Source organism: Cervus canadensis, chromosome 2, assembly GCF_019320065.1.
Source record: "Cervus canadensis isolate Bull #8, Minnesota chromosome 2, ASM1932006v1, whole genome shotgun sequence".
Lineage (NCBI taxonomy): Eukaryota > Metazoa > Chordata > Mammalia > Artiodactyla > Cervidae > Cervus > Cervus canadensis.
This window is the reverse complement of record NC_057387.1, coordinates 114097285-114111271: the sequence shown is the minus strand read 5'-3', so window position 1 is coordinate 114111271 and position 13987 is coordinate 114097285. Positions and strand designations below refer to the sequence as shown.

General features: G+C 62.6%; 1 protein-coding gene across 1 annotated transcript; it reads right to left on the bottom strand.

Annotated features, from left to right (window-relative positions):
- Positions 1–1324: 1324 nt before the first annotated feature.
- Positions 1325–12296, bottom strand: AGXT (alanine--glyoxylate and serine--pyruvate aminotransferase). The gene is made up of 11 exons (XM_043448420.1): positions 11902–12296; positions 11616–11808; positions 10030–10094; positions 9027–9127; positions 6775–6845; positions 5891–5975; positions 4330–4425; positions 3885–3954; positions 2688–2783; positions 1886–2014; positions 1325–1674 (listed from the first exon to the last, which is right to left on the bottom strand). The coding sequence occupies exons 1-11, from the start codon at positions 12130–12132 to the stop codon at positions 1567–1569; spliced, it is 1245 nt and encodes a 414-aa protein (XP_043304355.1). The 5' UTR covers positions 12133–12296; the 3' UTR covers positions 1325–1566.
- Positions 12297–13987: the final 1691 nt, after the last annotated feature.

Below are 13987 nucleotides of genomic sequence, written 5' to 3'. Positions count from 1 at the left end.
TTACTACAATTCCTACCAAAATTCCAATAAGCTATTCTTAGGAAACAGACAAGCTGACTCTAAAATGTATTTGATTTCAAGCCTTATGACAAAGCTGACGTGCTGAAGACAGTGTGGTGTGGACACAAGGAGAGAGAAGCTCATTAATGCACAGGCACAGAGGTAGACCTCCACCTCTGGTCAGTTGGCAAAGGGGGCACGCCAACCACACAGGAAGGGAAGTCTGCCCAGCAAACATCGTAACGACTGGGTGTCCCCTGGATAAAAGTGGACCTTGACCCCTTCCCCACTCCATGCACAGGATCACCGAGAGGGGGTCAGAACCTCAACAGAGAACTTGATGCCACAGGGCTTCTGAAAGAAAACCCGGGAAGAGGTCTTCAGGACCTCTGAGTGGACAGGACTTTCCCGGAGAGGAGCCGAACAGCACAGACTGTGAAAGACCCCCGGGAAGAAAGAGGATTTGAGCTCTGGGGTTTCAGGCCCTCTGGCCTCTGAGCCCCTGTGCTGACCGCAGCCGCCCTGGGGCAGGGTCTGGATCAGCCTGTTGGCACCAGCTCCCATGGTAGCTGAGAGCACCCGGGCCCGCAGGCCTTGGGTTGGCTCAGGGCCCCACCCCAGTGCCCACCGCGGTGCCCAGTCCCCACCTGGTGAGCCACAGGGGCGGAGCCAGGCCCATGCCAGCCCTCCCCAAGACTCGGGGCTGCCGCAGGATGAGTGCCCATCTCAACAGCAGGACCCTGAAGCCTGCCTCTGGAGACTCTTAGACCCAGTGAGGACCGGGACATGTGGACGTGGCCATGACCGCTGGCAGCACACTCTGGTCGGGCCTGGACGGACCCTTCCCAGGAAGGACAGATGAGGGAGCCAGACCCAGGCACACTCCAGGGAGGGGCAGGGGCTAGGGACAGGGGGTCGGGGGTGCCAGGCCACAGGGGAGGGGGCTGCAGTCCTGGCCCCTGTCTGCTGCACATGTGAGTGCAGAGCGGCCCAGGGCCGGGCCCTCCCCGGCTCTCAGCGCCTGCATGTCTGCGGTGTGCCCGGGGCTCCTCAGGGCCCGAGTCCTGGCTGTGTGCTCCTGGGCCCTCGGAGCCCTAGCCTATGACTCCGTGGGCCGCGGGGCCTCTGTGGGTGTGGTGGGAGAGGAGGTGTCTGCAGGTTCAAGATCTAGACCCAGACTGTACAGTGACAGGGACCCCAGGCCGCTGACCAGCCCACACAACCCGTCCTCCAGCCCGGATCCTTCCGGCAAGGTTCTGCTCCCTGAATTCAAACCCCCAGCTCAGGTGCAGTCAGGGAGCAGGGATCCACTCCACACAGTGAAGACTGATGAAGCCTTTATTGAACCTTCATAGGAGGCCAGGGACCTATGGGGGCAACAGCTCAAGGAGAGGTGCTGAGGGTCCATGCGGCCACACCCAGGACGTTCCACCAGTGGAGGTGACGGGCCGCCTGGGGTGGGGCAGATGCCTGGGCAGGGCAGCTGCTGGCCGGTGCCCCCTGCAGAGTCTGTTCGCCCCGGGGCCACCCGCCCGCTCCCAGGGTGGACGAGGGGCAGGCAGCCCGTCACAGCTTGTTGCGGGGGCAGCACTGCAGGGCCTCCCGCAGGGCCCGGGTCACCCGGCCCACGTTCTCCCGCGTGGCGTTGCAGCCCAGCAGGCCGATCCGCAGCACCTGGGGCAGGGCCGGGGGAGGAGGTCACCTCTGGCGGGGCCTGGCTGCCAGCCCCGAGGTCAGCGCAGAGCCGGCTGGCGTCCCCCAGTGCGGGAGGAGGGGCCGGGGTGCACTTGGCTGAGTCACTCCCCCGTTGAGAGAAAGGTGTCCCCTTCCTGCTACCACTGGCCTAGGCCTGGGCCTGGAGCGCTCATGGCCGCAGGGCCCTTACCTTCCCCGCCGAGGGCCCAAGGCCGCCGGCAATCTCGATGTCGTGGTGGTCCATGATGTACTTGACAATGTCCCTCCAGTCATAGCCCATGGGGACCACCACACTGGTGATGGTGGGCAGTCGGAGCGCCTGCAGGATGCATGGGGCTCGGCCACCTCCTGACAGATCGCAGGGAGACCCCCGCCCGGCCTCCAGAGGGGTGGCAGGGAGGGTCGAGCATGGGGGTGGGAGAAAGGGCCCATAGAGCGGGGTCTCCACCCTCCCAGCAGCCACGCCCGCGGCTGGTGCTCAGGGTGGGGCTTCCAGCCTCCAGGGACCCCTGCCCCCCGCCCTGTGTCCGCTCTCTGGCAGGTCACACACTGAAGCTCGGAGTGTCTGGCTCACCCAGCATACCCCACCCCTAACCCCTTCCAGGCTGGTGTCTGGCCGGGGCTCTGAGGGCCAACGGGCATCTTCTGGCTCAGAGATCACCCACGACTCCAGGCAGGAGGCTTTGGGGGGAGCAGGGGCACCCAGTTAAGTGCCCTGAGATCCAGAGGCCAGAAAGCCGTGACCATGAACATGACTGCCCCCACCCCGGACCCACATATCCAGATGGGGGCTGGACAGGAGCTCTCCCTTCTCTCCATCCACACCTGCTGCCCCCTGCCCCCACCTCCTGCCCCTTGCCCCCTGCCCTCTGACCCCCTGCTCCCACCCCTGCTCCTGCCTTCTGCCCCTGCCCCCTTCCCTTGCCTCCCGCTCCCCACCCCTGCCCCCTGCGCTCTGCCCCCTGCCCCCGCCCCTGCCCTGCCCTCCTCACCGGGTCCTTCACGAACAGCTGCAGGCCCAGCCCCTGCAGACACGCGTGCAGGTACTCGGAGGCCTCGCGGTGCTGCCGCCAGCTGTTCTCCAGGCCCTGAGGGAGAGAGTGCAGGCTGGGGGGTGGGTGGGTTCCCTCCTCGGGGCTGGAGTGGGAGAAGCTGGCTGGCATGCACAGCAGGGGAGCTCTGGCCTGCTCCCCTGGGGAGGCTCTCCTCTCCTGTCCTGGACACTGAACCCTTTGGGAGCCCCCTTGAGCCGCAGGTTTAAGGCCCTGACTCTTTCCAAGGGCCGGGCCTGGGCCCCTCGGGGGAAGTGGGAATAGTCTGGAGGGGAAATAGCCTGGGCCCCAGCCGGTGGTTGGGTCCTCCAGGCCCCTGGGAGGGGGTGTGCACCCAGCCAGAGGCGGGGAGCTGGCCAGGTGCAGACAGTGCCCTCCCAGCCCCTGACCCCACAGGCCCTGTTCTGGGGGCCCAGCATCCCCTGCTTCCAGAGCTCACAGCCGGGGCCCCGCTCTGGAGACCCCCCTGCCGAGTGTGCAGCCCCAGCCTCTCCGGCCACACACGCCAGCCCGAGGCTGGGACAGCCTTGCCCACGGCCCAGCCTGAGCCTAGCCCGGCCCAGGGCAGTGGTGACCTGAGTAGACACAGGGCAGACGTGGTTGGTGCAGCACTGCAGGCCTCTGCTGGCTGCTGGGCTGGCCACTGGGGGCTGTCCCGGTGTGTTTCTGGGCCTCTTGGGTCCCAAGAGTACGGACACTGCCCTGGTCACGGGCGCCGCCCTGGGGGCGTCACAGCTGCTGACCCGTGCGGCTCCTGCCCTCCCTGGGAGCTGCGGGCACAGCGGGGCTCCTGGAGGGGGTCTCACTCCCCAGACTTCCCTCGGGTCCGCCCTCTCTCCTTCCACCCGGCCTCTCTGCTCGCAGGCTGCCTCCCCTCTGCCTGCCCTTGTGTGTGCTTTACTGGGAGTCAGAGGGCGGGAACGTGGCCACACCTGTCCCCTCGCTGTGTCTGCCCCCAGGCCCCCCTCAGTCCGCAGCTAGCCCCTAGCCCCGCCCAGAGCCCTCCCGCCCCAGCCCAGTCTCTCTCCAGCAAGCCTCCCCAGGCTGAGGGAACCCCGGGTGGGGGCTCCGGGGCTCCCCAGGCTCGCCCTGAGGGACCCAGCTCCAGGCTCCCCGACTGCCCCCCGCCCCCCGCACCTGCTCCGCCAGGTGGGCCAGGCTCTCCCTCAGGCTGTACAGGCTGACAACCGGGGTGGTGTGGTGGTACCTGGGGCACAGAGGGGCCCGGGTCAGTGGGTGCACTCGGGCAGTGACTTGCTCTCCCCCAGCCCCCTCCCAGGGGAGCAGGGTCCAGTTTAGGGGTTATGGACTCGGAACCCGAAGGACAGGCAGATCGGGGTGGGGGCAGGGCTCCAGGCAGGGGCAGCGGCCGGGCCGCCGGGGCAGGTGGATGGTAGTGGAGGCCGGGCACTGGGTCCTGCCTAGAGCCCGGTGCCTCGCTGAGCTACTGGGCAGGCAGGGCACAGTTCCTGGAGGGTATTTCAGGCCTGGCACTGGAGAGCCTGTGGCTCTGGCCAGGGTGGGGGGAACGAAGGTGGGGGATCCCCCCCGTCAGTCCTTGCACCCCCATCCCCTCACTCACGTCCTGGGCTTGTCATCACAGCCCCAGAAGTTGGCCAGCCACTTGATGTCCAGGTAGAAAGAGACGGGCTTGGTCTTACGAGCATAGATCTTACTTCTGGGGAGAAAGAACCAGCAACAGTGCCCCTTGGTTCTCAGAAGTGAGCCCGGGCGGGGGTGCTCAGGCCCCATTGTCTGCGTTCAGACCCCCGGGGGTCCAGCCTGTGCCTCTGCCCGGGGTTGTGAGCCTGTCCCTCAGGACCCGGCTGGCACCCCCTTCCCTGTCTCCTCCCACGGAGTCGCCCTACACTATTCTCAGGTCCGAGAGAAAAGATGGGAAGGTCTGCTGGATGGTGAGTTCAAACACAGAAAGACTGCGGAGGGGACCCAGTTTGAGGAAAGCATCTGGGAAACTTGTTTGGAAAACTGGGGAAATCTGAAGACTGCAGTAGTCATGTTTCCAGACTGCTGTTCTAACCTACAGGCCCAGGACTGGAGCGGCCACACGCCAAGCTCCAGGCAGTCCGCCCATTGCAGGCCCGCCCCGCAGGCCCAGTCTGCAAGAGCTCCTTCCTTGATGTCTGTCCTTTGCTACTGTTCCTCCTGAATGCAAGGGTCTTCCCATAAGGATTGATGCTTTCCAACTGTGGTGCTGGGGAAGACTCTGAGTCCCTTGGACTGCAGGGAGATCAAACCAGTGAGTACTAAAGGAAATCAACCCTGAAAATTATTGGAAGGAATGATGCTGAAGCTCCAATACTTTGGCCACCTGATGGGAAGAGCAGTCTCCTTGGAAAAGATCCTGATGCTGGGAAAGATGGAAGGCAGGAGGAGAAGGGGGCGACAGAGGATGAGATGGTTGGATGGCATCACTGACTCGATGGACATGAGGTTGAGTAAACTCCAGGAGTTGGTGATGGACAGGGATGCCTGGTGTGTTCTGCAGTCCATGGGGTCACAAAGAGTCGGACAAATCTTAGTGACTAAACAACACCAATACGTGAGTCAGACTCCTCTGTCTCAAGCCTGAAGCCAAGGAGAGACGCTGTCAGCAGCCAAGGGCCTCTGTTTAGTCCTGAACGGGCTTTCTGCCCAGTTGCCTGGCCTGTCCCTATGCTAAACGGATGCCAAATGCATAAGACACATAAGTATACCAGCCCTGAAGTTTTCTCTATTTGTTCAATACATTCTACAATGTTTATTGCATAGTTATCTGTCTGTCCATTTTTCTGTTTCAGAAATCTGAACATGGGTCACCATATACTTATGCTCTGTGTTTAATGGTGAGATTTAAATTTAAATAATTTAAAAATAGTATACCCACAAAAAATGAGAGGGGAGACTGAGACTAGAGGCCTAGGGATGAGGCCTTATCTCTCCTGGGAGCAAGTGAAGCTGGGGTTCACTGGAGGGGCCTAGAGAACAGCCTGAGAAGAGCCCAGTGCCCCGGGCTGGGAGACCCTGGGCTCCCCGGCAGGCCTCTCCTCCCACTGGGCCTGTTCTGTCCCTCCTTTCCTCCCCGCTGGGGCCGCTGGCCTTCACTGCCAGTCCGGTCCTGGGTGGGGGCGGCGGGGCTCACTCACTTGGCCTTGTCGCTGAAGGAGATGAGCGAGGTGCCTGGGGGCGCGTTCAGGACCTTCTGGGAGCCCGAGTAGAGGACGTCGATGCCTGCGGGGGAGGGGTGCACACTCAGGGGCCGAGCCCACTGGGGGGTCATGGGGGCCGCTCGGCCCAGACGCTGCCCGTCCAGCAGACGTCGGGGGTCCTGGGACCCACCATCCAGCTGTGCAAACATAGGGAGGAGCGTGCTGTGGGACCAGACCCCTCGCCTGCAGGACCGACACTGTTCCAGGCGGGCTGAGCTAACCAGGGGCCCCCGCTAGTGTCTGCTTGCTGTGGCAGACTCCCGTGGCTGGGGTCAAAGTGCAGGCAGAGGCGGTGCGGGTGGCCGAGGGGGAGGAAAGGTGATGCTCTCACATCCTGAGGTGCCCGTCCACGGGGTGCCCCCACCACCCTGGGATTTTAAAATACGGGCAGCAGCAGCGGAGGGCCCTGGGCAAGCAGCCAGCTGGGAGGACAGAGGACCAGGGCTGGGATCGAGCCCTGCCCCACCGCTGCCTCTCTGAGGGTGGGGCCAATGGGAAACCGAGGCCCGCTGGACGGGGTCCCAGGTCCCTGCCCACACCCGCCCCGTCAGGGCTCTGACTCTCTCCAAGTGCTTGTCCTGCAGTGTCCCTCTCTCCCTCCCTCTCTCCCTGGGCTTGTCCGGGCCCGACGGCCCAGCAGGGACACGGGGTGTGGTCAGTATGAAGGCTGTCCTGCCCTGGGAGGAGCTGGTACGTGCCCCGGGGCCTGTGGAGACTGGGCCCCGTGTGTGACTGCCGGACGTGCTCGGGGCATGGGACAGCGGGGAGGACTTCTGACCCTCAGAGGCCACCGATGGCTGGAGTGGGGGGCACGCACTCACCCTGCCGGTCCATGTGGATGGGGGCGCCCCCCAGGGATGCCACTGAATCCACCAGGAGCAGGCACTGGTACCTGGGGGGCAGCAGAGAGCAAGACAGGGCTTCAGATGGCGGCCCTCCCTGAGCTGGGGCAATGCGCAGCCCCCAGCAGGGGAGACGTCACACAGGGGCTCAGGATGGCCAGGCCCCTGGGGCTAGACCCCGGGTCCCCCACAGGTACTCGAGAGGGCCAGCCGGGCAGTCTGCTTCCTGCGGCTCAGCTGGGTACTCTGAGCTCGCAGGCCCCAGAGCTGTGTGGGGTCAGGGGAGCTGGGCAGCTCAAGGCTGGCCCTCTGTCTGTCCAGCAGCCCACCAGGCAGAAGTCCAGCACGTGCGGAGGACAGAGTCCAGGAACAGGCTGAGCTGAATCTCTGACCCTCCTCCACCCCACAGTTTCCTAGATGAAAGGCACAAAGAGGTCCCTGTGGACCCCTGGGGGTCACAGCCCAGGTGACACTTGTGAGCTCGGCCCCCTGGACAGGACTCCAGGGGGCAGGTGGTCCTGGCTGAGGCTGTGCCCAGCGGCCCCGTGGCCGCCTTGGAGGACAGACAGCAGGTCTGCCAGGATGATCCAGCCTGGAGGTGGAGTTTCTCTCCTTTCATCCTGTGGTCAACTGTCTAGAGCAGAAATGCTGGTCCTGGAAGGGGACCCTGTGGAGGGGTGGGGGCCCTGGGGAAGCCAGTGGAGGGCGGTGGCTTCTCTGGGGCTCTGGGGTCAGGGCAAGGTGGGCAGGCCCTGGGCCCAGACTGCAGGGTCGGCATCAAGCCCTAACCTGCATGGAGGGAGGTGGCACTCTGGGGACACCTGATCCTGCTCTCAGACTGGAGGGTCCACCCAGCCTCTGCCCAGGCCCAGGAGGACCCCAAGAAAGCCTGAACCCCACTCCACACGAGAGAGGCTGGGGTGGGCCCAGCGGGATAGGGAGCTGGGCCTCCCTGTTACTTCCTGTGGGGAGGGGTCTGCCAGCACCCCAGCCACCCCACCCAATCCCCAGCCTGTATCTGAACTGGGCTTGGCTCTGACCCCAGCACCAACACTCAGGGCCAGGCTCACTTGAGGGACACACTCACCTGAGGGACACGCTCACCTGAGGGGCCAGGCTCACCTGAGGGGCCAGGCTCACCTGAGGGACACGCTTACCTGAGGGGCCAGGTTCACCTGAGGGACCCGCTCACCTGAGGGGGGCCAGGCTCACCTGAGGGGCCAGGCTCACCTGAGGGCACAGGCTCACCTGAGGGGTCAGGATCACCTGAGGGGCCAGGCTCACCTGAGGGCACAGGCTCACCTGAGGGGTCAGGCTCACCTGAGGGGTATGCTCATCTGAGGGGCCAGGCTCACCTGAGGGACACGTTCACCTGAGGGGCCAGGCTCACCTGAGGGCACACGCTCACCTGAGGGGCCAGGCTCACCTGAGGGACAGGCTCACCTGAGGGCACAGGCTCACCTGAGGGGCCAGGCTCACCTGAGGGACAGGCTCACCTGAGGGCACAGGCTCACCTGAGGGACATGCTCACCTGAGGGGCCAGGCTCACCTGAGGGACATGCTCACCTGAGAGGCCAGGCTCACCTGTGGACATGCTCACCTGAGGACACAGGCTCACCTGAGGGACACGCTCACCTGAGGGACACGCTCACCTGAGGGACAGGCTCACCTGAGGGACCCGCTCACCTGAGGACACAGGCTCACCTGAGGGACACGCTCACCTGAGGGACAGGCTCACCTGAGGGACACGCTCACCTGAGGGGCCAGGCTCACCTGAGGGTCAGGCTCACCTGAGGGGCCAGGCTCACCTGAGGGGTCAGGCTCACCTGTGGACATGCTCACCTGAGGGGCCAGGCTCACCTGAGGGACACGCTCACCTGAGGGACAGGCTCACCTGAGGGGCCAGGCTCACCTGAGGGGTCAGGCTCACCTGTGGACATGCTCACCTGAGGACACAGGCTCACCTGAGGGACATGCTCACCTGAGGACACAGGCTCACCTGAGGGGTCAGGCTCACCTGAGGGACACACTCATCTGAGGGGCCAGGCTCACCTGAGGGACAGGCTCACCTGAGGGACCAGGCTCAGATATGAGGACAGGCTGACCAGAGGGGACAGGTTGACCTGAGAGCCTAGGCTTAACTATGGGGCCAGGCTCACCTGAGGGCACTGGCTCACCTGAGGGGCACTGGCTCACCTGAGGCACAGGCTCAGCTGTGGGGACGGGAGTACCTGTGACAGAGCTCCCCATAGCCATCAAGAGGCTGCATCACGCCGGTGGACGACTCTCCATGGGCCAGGAACAGGAGAGCTGGCTTGTGCCGGGCCAGAGCCTGAGGGAGGAGGTGACAGCCTGAGGCAGAGCCAGTGGGGCAGGGCCTCCCCGTCTGCCAGCCCCTCACGTGAGGACTGTCCTGTGAGGGCGGGATGAGGCCTACCCTGACACTCCCGCCCACAGAAAGCCCCATAGACGGCCCCATAGATGGCCAGATCTGGGGAGCGAGGACTATCCTGTGAGGGTGGGATGAGACTGACCCCGAACACTCCTGCCCACAGACGGCTACATAGATGGCCAGATCTGGGCAGCGGGGACTGTCCTGTGAGGGTGGGACGAGCCCTGCCCCAGACACTCCTGCCCACAGACGGCCCCATAGACGGCCCCATAGACGGCCAGGTCTGGGCAGCGGGGACTGTCCTGTGAGGGTGGGATGAGACCGACCCTGAACACTCCTGCCCAGGGATGGCCACATAGATGGCCAGATCTGGGCAGCGGGAACCGAACCCTCCTCCAGCCCCGCCTGTGCTGGCAGGGCCAGGCATCTCGGGTCTGGGAGGAGGGCTCATTCCAGGACAACATGGACTTTCTTCCTGAGGCTGAGCCAGAGTGGCCCCAGCCCCCCCACCCCATCCTTCCAGGGCCAGCGTGAGGTCAGCCTGGTTCTGGGCTGGTTGGGCTGATCCTGCCCAATGAGGGAGCTGGCACCCCAAGACTCAGGGCATGGCCCGCTCCCCCCCCTCACTCCTGCCCCTGCACCCTGCCAAGACCTCGGTCCTGACCTAGCTTCCTTGGGGAGCTGGACCCTCCTGGTCAAACTTCCACCTGCCCCCAGGTGTGGGAAAGCTTTCAGGGCTGGGCAGCTGGGCTCAGAAGACCCGGGGACCCACCAAGGCCCCCTCCCTGCCCTAAGCCTGCCCAGCTGACCAGCCCCTCCCTGGGTCATTGCACCCCCCATACCTCTTCCACCTCCTGCAGAGTGAAGTGGCCTCCAGGCACCTTGATCATCGGGTACACGCGGGCTCCTGGGGGCAATGTGAGTGGTGAGTGCCCCCGCACACACAGGTGGGGACCAACACTGGGGACAGTGGTCGTGCTGAGCAGGTGGGGCCTGTGGGGGCCATCCACACTGGCCCAGCTGCTGCCCAGGAGAGGAGGTTGGGGTGTGCTCGGTGAATCCAGGCTCTGCGGCGAGTGGATGGGAGCAGGTCCCGCAGCTCTTGGTCCCCTGCTCTGGCCACCTTCCCTGAGCCCAGCCAGGCGGGGGCACCCCTGTCCCTTGCAGCCCTCTCCACAGAGGAAGTACAGATCTGTGCAAGGCTGAGTTTCAGAGGGTGACATCAGAGGGTGACTTTGGAAGGTGACATCAGAGGGTGACATCAGAGGTGACTTCAGAGAGTGACATCAGAGGTGACTTCAGAGCATGACATCAGAGGGTGACATCAGAGGTGACTTCAGAGCATGACATCAGAGGGTGACATCAGAAGTTACTTTGGAGGGTGACATCAGAGGGTGACTTCAGAGAGACATCAGAGGGTGACATCAGGGGGTGACATCAGAGAGTGACATCGGGGGGTGACTTCAGAGGGTGACTTCAGAGGCTGACACCAGAGGGTGACTTCAGAGGCACCACAGTGTTTGATGAAGGACTGAATGGATGAGGGAGGCCTGAGCGGGCTTTGCCCTCTTTGGGGCCTGGGGGCTCCAGGAAGGCAGGCCCTTGTGCTGCTCCCTGTCTCATCCCCCCGCACCCCATGCACAGCAGACCCCCAACCTCATGTGCAGGAGGCAGGGAGTCCCAGGACCGTCCCAGAGCCCCAGCCCGGGGGTGTGGGGTGAGGTGGGGAGCCCCAGGCCAGGAGGGTGCCCTGCCCAACCCAGGGTCCCCTTGAAGCCTGTGTGTAGACTGGAGGGGCCCTGGCGAGGGGCCAAGACCCCCTCAGGCTGTCAGGGGTTGTCTGTTAACCTGGACAGAGTGCGGCTGCGTGTGGAGGTGACCAGCCAGGAGCTTCACGATGTTTCCAAACCACGATCAATCATTAAACCCAAAGCACACTTGGGCTCCGACTTTTGTCTCTCTCTCCAGAAAATTTTACTCTGGACTGCAAACTCTGTCCCTACCTCAGCATTTTGCGGCTGTAGAAACTGCTTCTGAGATTTTACAGGAGATGCAGCTTCTGGAACTTTGTCTTGTGACAGAGGCGGGGCTGGCCCCTAGAGACCTCAGAGAGCTGGGGGGTCCCCCAGGTTTGGGCTGAGACCAGCGGAGACCCTGCAGTGCCGGCCCCTCCATGGGCTTAGGAAACTGCTGACCCCAAGTTCCAAGAGACCAGGGGATGGGGGCCCCTGGAGCATCCTGACGTCCACTTGGAGGAGGCAGCAGGCCGGCAGGAGGTGGAGGCATGAAGCGTGGGGAAGGGGGTAGGTTCTGCCTGGGGAGGGCCTGAGGTTGGTAGCCGGACCTGGGTGCTTCCAGGCTTCATGCTGGGGCGGGAGGCCTTGGGGAAGGACACAGTGAGGAGCCACCCCCCTGCCCCGCCTCTTACCGATGCGCTCTGCGATGTCCTGGGCCCGCTGCCCCCAGATGCCGCTGACCCCGACCAGGAAGGAGTCGCCCGGCTCCAGCAGGTTGAACAGGGCGGCCTCCAGGGCGCAGTGCCCCGAGCCGCTGATGGCCAGGGTGAGGGCATTCCTGGTCTGGAACACATACTGGATGCCTTGCTTGATCTCGTCCATGATCTGGGGGTGGTGGACACACGGCTCACAGCCTCCCTGCTCCCACCCCCGGGAGGAGGCCGCCCGGGGACCGAGGCTGAGTCCTCGGTGACCTACCTGGTATACCTCCTGGTGCATGTGGCCCAGCGTCTGCAGAGCCCCGGCTGCCATGACGCGAGGGGTCAGGTTGGAGGGGCCTGGCCCCAGCAGCAGCCGGCTGGGGATGGACAGCGGCTTGCTCAGGGCCGCCGGGGGGGCCACCAGCAGCGAGTGGGAGGCCATAGTCCTCACCCAGCCTGCCGCCCTGTGCCCCAGGACCGCCCTGGCTGTGGTCAGTGCCCAGAGCATTTCCCAGCAGCCCCTGTGCTGGATAACCGGGCGCCGCAGGGCACCGCGGTGTCCAGGAGCTGAGCCTGGAGGGTGGGTCTCAGCTCCACCCCCTGCCTGTGCTGTTGTCGTTGTTACCCAACCGTTATCAATGTCTGTCCTGCACGTAAAGGCCTGTCGACAGGGGTGGTGAACCCCGAGCGTCTAGGGAGGAGCTGGCAAAGTCCAGTCAGCGAGAACAGGACAGAGCTGAGCGGGCTGGCCTCTGCCCTCCAGCCCTCCCCCACTCTGTCCCCAGGGATGCCCAGCCCTGTGAGGCTGGCGGGCGCAGGCGCCCCATATTTCATGTATAGGATGGGAGACCCAACATTTCCAACTTGGTGGGCCTACTGGCTGTGTTAAAGGTTCTCAGCCCTGCTGTGGTGGTGAGGAAGCAGTCATGGGGTGTGGACCTGTGCCAATGACGCTTGAGCTACAGAAGGAGCCCTAGGCCAGATTCAGCCCAGGGCCACAGCTTGCTGACTCTTGCTTAGCTCTTGGAAAAACACACTTTAGAAATATATATGTCCTTTCATGTCATTCCTTTTTTGATTCTGCATATAAGGGATGCCATACAATATTTCTCCTTCTCTGCTTCTTACGTCACTCAGTATGACAGTCTCTAGGTTCATCCATGATGCTGCAAATGGCATTATTTCATCCTTTTTAGTGGCTGAGTAATATTCCACTGTGTGTATGCACCATGTCTTCTTTGTCTATTCATCTGTTGCTGGACATTTAGGTTGCTTCCGTGTCCTGACTTCTGTGAACAATACTGCGATGAACACTGGGTGCATGTACCCTTTCAGACCATGTCTTTCTCTGGATGTATGCCCAGGAGTGGGATTACTGGGTCACATCATAGCTCCATTTTTAAGGCACCTCCATGCTGTTTTCCATAGTAGTGAACCAATTTATATTCTGACCGCAAATACAGACTCATAGACTTAGAGAACAAATTTATGCTTTCCAGGAAAGAAGGATGGGGGGAAGGGATATTTAGGGCATTTGGGATTTACATGTGTGTGCATTCTTAGTCATGCAGCCATGTCCAATTACTTGAGACCCCAGGGACTGTAGCCCACCAAGCTCCTCTGTCCATGGGATTCTCCAGGCAAGAAGTAGTCATTATCTTCTCCAGGGCAGCTTCCATCGAATCTGGGTCTCCTGCATTGAAGGCAGATTCTTTACCATCTGAGCCACCAGGGAAACCTGGGATTTACAAGTACACACTGCTGCAATCAACTAAGACCTCCTGTATAGCACAAGGAACTCTGCTCAATGTTACAAGGTAGCCTGGATGGGAGGGAAGTTTGGGGAGAATGCATACAGGTATGTGTGTGGCTGAGTCCTTCGATGTCCACCTGAAACTATTACAACATTGTTAATTGGCTATACTCCAGTATAAAATAAAAAGCTTTCTGAAAAGAAAAGAAAGAAAGAAGTGTGTGTGTTCCACGTGCACACGTGCACACCCGAAGCATGTGTCCTTCCTGACCCTTTGGAATAAGCATTTCCTCTGTGAGTTGACACCAAGGGTCCTGTTGCTCGGTCTCCATGCACATAACCAAGGGGTGCTTGCTGGGAAGTCTCGGCCTCTGAGTCAGTAGGCGAGCAGAATAAATGCAACCACAAGTGCCGCAGGAGGGGCCAGGCCCAGGTGAGGGCGACCTGCCCAGCAGAGCCGCTGGTGTCCTGGGACGTCGGAGGAGCCCTGCACTGCGGGTGACCAGGCCAGGGAGGTGCTGACCGGGCATCCTGAGAGTAGACCCTGCTCCTTACAGACTGCAGGGGGCCAGGTTGAAGCCTGCTGGGGGCTTCCTGTTCTGTGTTTCGG

What these genes read in the sequence shown, in the direction of transcription:
- AGXT (XM_043448420.1), bottom strand. Translation starts at nt 12,132, where the DNA reads ATGCTCTGGGCACTGACCACAGCCAGGGCGGTCCTGGGGCACAGGGCG. An exon ending in CATCCACATGGACCGGCAGG is followed by an intron (nt 5,976 to 6,774) that starts GTGAGTGCGTGC and finishes CCTCCCCCGCAG; the next exon opens with GCATCGACGTCCTCTACTCG. An exon ending in AGCTGTTCGTGAAGGACCCG is followed by an intron (nt 2,015 to 2,687) that starts GTGAGGAGGGCA and finishes TGCATCCTGCAG; the next exon opens with GCGCTCCGACTGCCCACCAT.